The sequence below is a fragment of the Ailuropoda melanoleuca genome, chromosome 4 (assembly GCF_002007445.2).
Source record: "Ailuropoda melanoleuca isolate Jingjing chromosome 4, ASM200744v2, whole genome shotgun sequence".
Classification (NCBI taxonomy): Eukaryota; Metazoa; Chordata; class Mammalia; order Carnivora; family Ursidae; genus Ailuropoda; species Ailuropoda melanoleuca.
In genome coordinates this window covers 10,069,020-10,074,704 of record NC_048221.1, presented here as the reverse complement: position 1 = coordinate 10,074,704, position 5,685 = coordinate 10,069,020, and the positions used below count along the sequence as shown (strand labels likewise).

The window sequence follows — 5,685 nt, the reverse complement described above, 5'->3', positions numbered from 1 at the left end:
AAACTGAGGGCTTCGGAGGGGAGGGGGGTGGGGGAATGGGATAGGCTGGTGATGGGTAGTAAGGAGGGCACGTATTGCATGGTGCACTGGGTGTTATACGCAACCAATGAATCATTGAACTTTACATCAAAAACCAGGGATGTACTGTATGGTGACTAACATAATACAATAAAAAAATATTTTTAATAAATAAATAAAATAAAATACAGGGGGTAGAAAAATAAAATAAAATAAAATGGTCAATTTTATGTTACCTGAATTTTACCTCAATAAAACAAATCATACTTAAATATCAAATAACATCAAATTTACATTCTTCAAAATTGAACAAATAATCTTCTTTCAAAGATGTTTCTATTTTGTTATCTTAAATTCTTCATTATAATTATTTCATCTTCTTATAATTTATATTACAATGAAAATGTGTAAGATTTACAGTTTTATTCATATAATCTCTTAACTGGTTTATGAGTGCAACACTGAGATACAAGCATGGTCAGGCACGCCAGGGAGGCTGGGAAACAAAGGAAGTGGGAACAGGCAGAGCAGAGCCTGGGGCACACCCCGTACTGACCAGTGCCTGCAGGTGCTTTGAAGGTCGGTGTCCCATTGGGCAGAGCCTGGCTAATATTTCTCAGGACATCTTCCAGGCCAACGAGCAGGTTAGTGGCCACACAGTGCTGCTCTGAGGGGGGCAAGTCCTCCAGGTCCTCAGGGGTCACCAGCAGCTCATCTACCCCCTGTATGAGGTCCTGGGGGGATGGGGACACAGAGCTAGTGAGCCACCCAGCCCCAGATAACAGGCCCCAGAGACTCATTGGTGGTACTGGATCAGATTCTCCAGGTCTTTGCCCCCGGAATCCAGCCACGGAGAAGTCACCCTTGCTCACAAATGCCAAGAATGACATTAGCCCAGTGTCCAGAAACAGCAAGAAGAAATGACTTGTCAGTGCAGGGAGGTGTCTAACAGTGAGTGGGAATGCTTGCATGTCTGCTCTTCCCACCCACGCTGGGAGAAGAGTGGCCTCAGAGAGGTAGCCATCGTGTTGGGGCCAAACTTCCCAGGCCTCCGTGGGACACCTCCACCTTGCCTCCATTTTGCCTCTCCTGGGATGTGCCTTTACCTGGATGGTGCGCTGAGCCAAGGCTGGCTTGAAGTCTCGGCGCAGATCTTGGACTTTTTCAAAGAAGTGGGACATGCTCTGAGGAGAGGGGACATGAAGGGGGTCAGAGAGCCTCACGTGTGGGTGGGGGAACAGGGGGGAAATGGGTGGATCAGGCGGGCTACACAGAGGGATTCCTGGCCACTCACCTGGCTCTGGATTCCAGGGGGTGGGGTCCAGGTGGGGAAGGACATCTCTGCAGGGGGTAGAACACCATTCATTAGGTGTGACAGTGTGTGTGCCTGTGTCCGGGGCAGGGTCAGGGGTCAGATCAGACCAGGTACCTTCACAGATGGTGTTGGGCTGCTTATCCTGGAATCCGGGTTTGGGCTCCCAGCCCCGGGGGCAGCGGCACTTGTATGAGCCCACGGTGTTGATGCAGACAGTGGAGTTATGGCACCTAGGCGGCCCGGAGCTGCACTCGTCCACATCTGGGGACACAGAGATGAGGGTCAGGACCCCTTTCCCCTCAATGCCCTGCCCCCTTTTCCCTGTGTTACTGTCCCCCCCTTGGCTGGAGGCGATAACACCTGCTGACCCCACACCCTGATGATGCCGCGGTTACGGGAAGTGTGCGGAGCCTGACAGGTGGCACGTGAGCCCCGTACGGAAGTGCAGGTTGTGAATATAGAAATACCTTTGTCCCAGGTAGTAATTAGCTGCTGCCTGGAGTCTCCAAGGAGCCTGCTCCTCGGTACCCCAGCTCCTTCCCCGGAACCCCCCAGGTCTTTTCCCATCCAGCCTCAAAAGAATTAACGCCTGGCTCAGCAGGGCACCCCCAGGGCTCATTCTGCTTGGTTTGTATGGGTGCCACTGAATATGTGATCAGATGTTCTGAGTGTGGGTCCAGGATGTGGCGTCTGAGCTCTGCACCTTCACAGACGGTGGTTGTTTGGGCCGTTGGGGGACCCAGGGACCGGCTTCCAGCCAGGGCGGCAGCGGCACTCATAGCCCCCAATGTTGTTGAGGCAGTGGGTGGAGGTGTGGCATGGGTTCTGCCCCGACGTGCATTCATTCACATCTGAGGACAAAGCCAGAGGGTCAGGGTCCCCTCCACTCACCGCACCCGTTCTCACTGCCCCATCTCTCAGATTCCCTGTACTTCACACCAAGGGCACACAGACACACACACACCATGTACCAGCCACCTAGCCTGTCAAGACAGAACTTTACGATAGCATTTCTACTGTCAAAACCCCATAATCTCAGATTGTCCCTGCAGGGTGAACAGGGTAGAAGTGTGCATGCGAGTCATTCCAGACAACGCTCAGTCCCTTCACGTACAGTGCAGAATGGACTGGGTGTCGGGCGAGAGAAAGGAAGGAGGCTCTGATGGGCCTCTATCCAGGGAGGCTGCAATGCTGACCTGCCCCCTTGTTGACTCGCTGGGTGGGGTAATGACACCACTGCTGTCCCAAGCTGCACTTTGGTCAAACAGACCCCAGAGGGTCCGCCCTGCCCCTCACAGCCCAGGTTCCCTGTCTCCTCACTGCCTGCACTGAGCTTCCACTGGTCTGAAAGTACCGCTGTCTCTCCACTCCCAAAGCTCCTTATGGCAGCTTGCTTCAAGATGACTCAACAGGGACAGTGTCTTCCTTTTTCAGGCAAAACTAAGGCAAAGAGGGGAACTGAGTCGTGGGAACTGCACTTCCCAACGAAGGCTCTTACTCATTTCCTCCTCAACTGGGGACTGAGATTCCCCTTCTCAGAGCTAGAAGTGACACTTCCTGCTGGAATGTGACAGATGAGAAGGGGCAGTGGAGGAGGCTGCACATAGAACCTGGAGGCCNGCCTGGCCCCCACAAGGGAACCCCAGGCCCAGAAAGCCCTGCTGCCTCCCTGCTCTGTGGTGGGACCTTCCGGGGAGGTGAATCCTTGGGCAGAGCAAAGCCCTGGTGTTTCGGGAACCTGAGGGTCTTCTCCCTCCTCCTGACGCTGCGGGATCCGCCTCAGCCCCCCCAGCTCCAGCGCAGCCTCACGGGCGGGCGGCGTCTTCCAAGGCCTCTACCTGTGCACAGATTCGGGTCGCCCGGGTTGAGCTCCAAGCCGGGCGGGCACTTGCAGGTGTAGCTGCCCTGGGAGTTGATGCAGACGCCGTGGCTTTTACAGACCCTGGGTTTCAGCTGACATTCGTCCACGTCTGCAGGGGGAAGGAGAGGGTGATGGGTGCCTGCAGCTGTGTCCTGGGATAGAAGCATCGGGAAGGCCCTGCTCTCTGCTCTTCAGTGAGTGAGTGCCTTTTCTAATTCACACGGAGGCGTGCTATGGGCGAGCATGGTGGCCCAGATGCTCTGTTGTCCAGATGTTGCCAGAAGTGGTCCAAGTCCTCCCCATCTGCCAGCTCTGGCTCCCTTGGCCTCTCCCTGCAGCTCCCAGCTGGTGCGGGGTCATATGACCACCTGTGTCCCAGCCTGAGGACCTGGACGAGTCCAGGGTGCGCCTTCCTGGGAACCAAGTGCAAGGGAAATCCTGTGTTCCCCAAGCAGGACCATCTTGGCTCCCAGTGATGGCTTTTGTCCTAATTTCCCAGACCAATTGCTTGCTTCCTGAGTTGCCATTGGAATCCTGGTGATCCTAGCAGGACAGCTTGCTCTCATCCCCACTATCTCTGAGACTCCAGCTCCATGGAGATGGACCAAGACCCATGCCCAAGCCAGGCTCCTCAAGAAGGCTTTCTACAGAGGAAGGGAGATGAAGATGATGCCAGCCACTCCTGGGCCACCCAGAGAGCGGACACCAAGCTGAGGAGGACAGTGGGGCTGATGTTCAGGCAAGCAGCCTTGGGGAGATGAAGGTGACCTTTTCTGATTCCCATGAAGGCATGCTTGGACTGGCAGGAAGTGGTGAGAATCCACATCTGAGCAAGGCCAGTGGTGAGCAAGGGCTGATTGGCTAGAATGGGGAATGGGAGCTGATGGCAAGGGGTGGCAGGGGTTTCTGTCTTCTTGGCCATGTGTCCCAACAAAGGACACAGACCTGTGGTCCCTCCCGAGTGGGCTCAGCTTCCATCTTCTGTTCCCAAGTGATATGAGTCGACATGGGCCCTGGGTCGACCCCCTTGGAAGAGCATCGGTCTCTTGCCATTTGGTCCAGATGAGACCCTCTTCCATTCACCTGAATCTCCAGGTATGTGCGGGGTGGTCCACATCACCCTTCCCACACCCAACACAACAACCTCCCAGACCCTGGTCATCTGATTTGCCACGGGCTAGTTAATGGAATTATTGGGGAGAGTCAGGCAGAGCCTTGCACGGGGAAATACATGTAGACAGAGCAGACAAAAACCCAAGTCAAGGTGCCAGGCGGTGTCTTCTCCAGGTGGGGTTGTTGGCCATGGTCAGGGCCAGCTGGGGAAGAGGAAGCCACTCTCAAATTCCCCTCCTCCCATGTTTCTGGACATGGTCCCTGGATTATTCAGGGCCCAGGGGTCTGAGAGAGCTCCCGGTGTGGCCAAGCCCGTGTGGGCCCCAGTGGGTGCAGGATTCTTCATGACAGTCACTGATGATGGTGAAGAAAATGGATACTGTGTGGGAAGACACATGCTCTCAGCTTGTGAAGTATCTTGATGCCATCTCTCTCATTTGCTTCATGAAAATAAGATGCCAGGTGGGCAAGGACATTCCAAAACTGCAGAAGTGACCCTCTACATAGGGTTCTGACTCAGGGGTTTGGGAAGGGACAGGATACCAGGATGTTCTCTGATGCCTGGAAAAAGTGAGCTGAGTGACCTCAGACCTCAGGTACGAGGAGATGGAACACACAAGTCAATTCTTACCTCGACACGTGTTCTCACTCTCATTCCTGAACGTTCTTGCCCCAGAAGCAAGCTCATATCCTGGAATGCACGTGCAATAGTAGCTGCCCTCTGTGTTCTGGCTCTGCGAATTTTCCACAGGACACTGTCGAGGATGGCCCACACTCATTGATGTCTGGAACACAACAGGGCAAAGGGTCACCTCCCAAAGCTGTGAGTTCCCATAGGGCAGAGGCCCTGGCCTCCAGCCTGACTCAGCCATAGGGACTGGAGAGAACTCAGCTTGCAGGTGGCATTCCTGGGGCAGGTCTGAGCTGGAGCCAGCTGCTCTGAAAGTCTGCTCATGCTCTGCTCATCCCTGCTCTCTGGCTGGGCCCCAGAGCACCTAGACTCAGACACTCTGCTGTGCCATGATGGGGGCTGAAAGAGGCCTGCACCCCCTTCTGCAGGCCTTGTGAGGTAGACAGAGGCACTGAGTCCCTATTTGCACTATTGGGGACCTGGGGGTGGGCTCCAGTCAGGGTGACAGTGGCACTGAAGGCCACTCTGGATGCTGAGTCAGTGAAGGGAGTCATGGCTGGAGTCTGTCCAGGGTAACACTCTTTCACACCCGAGGATAAAGCCAGGTGGTCAGGCCCCTGCCCATTGACAGCTTCCACCTCCCAATACAAACAGGGGTCCTAGTAAACCCCAGAGTCCTCATCAAGCACTCCCCCAGCTCCACTCTCAGGCATTTTCAAGCCTGAGTGTTTCAGTCAGTTAAGCTTC

At 54.6% G+C, this 5,685-nt stretch overlaps 1 protein-coding gene across 1 annotated transcript; it reads right to left on the bottom strand.

Moving 5' to 3' along the window:
• Window positions 1–425: 425 nt before the first annotated feature.
• On the bottom strand, window positions 426–2,010 carry LOC105235182 (adhesion G protein-coupled receptor E2-like). Its single transcript, XM_034657920.1, has 5 exons — window positions 1,801–2,010; window positions 1,448–1,594; window positions 1,313–1,359; window positions 1,125–1,202; window positions 426–752 (listed from the first exon to the last, which is right to left on the bottom strand). Exons 1-5 carry the CDS (start codon window positions 1,898–1,900, stop codon window positions 441–443), a joined length of 684 nt encoding a protein of 227 aa, XP_034513811.1. The 5' UTR covers window positions 1,901–2,010; the 3' UTR covers window positions 426–440.
• Between the last annotated feature and the right edge of the window lie 3,675 nt (window positions 2,011–5,685).

Bases quoted from the DNA above. Each gene is read 5' to 3' on its own strand.
- LOC105235182 (XM_034657920.1), bottom strand. From the start codon at position 1,900: ATGGGAAAAGACCTGGGGGGTTCCGGGGAAGGAGCTGGGGTACCGAGG. The intron at 1,595-1,800 runs GTATTTCTATAT...CTGTGTCCCCAG, and splicing joins AATTACTACCTGGGACAAAG to ATGTGGACGAGTGCAGCTCC. The intron at 1,360-1,447 runs GTACCTGGTCTG...TACCCCCTGCAG, and splicing joins GCCCAACACCATCTGTGAAG to AGATGTCCTTCCCCACCTGG.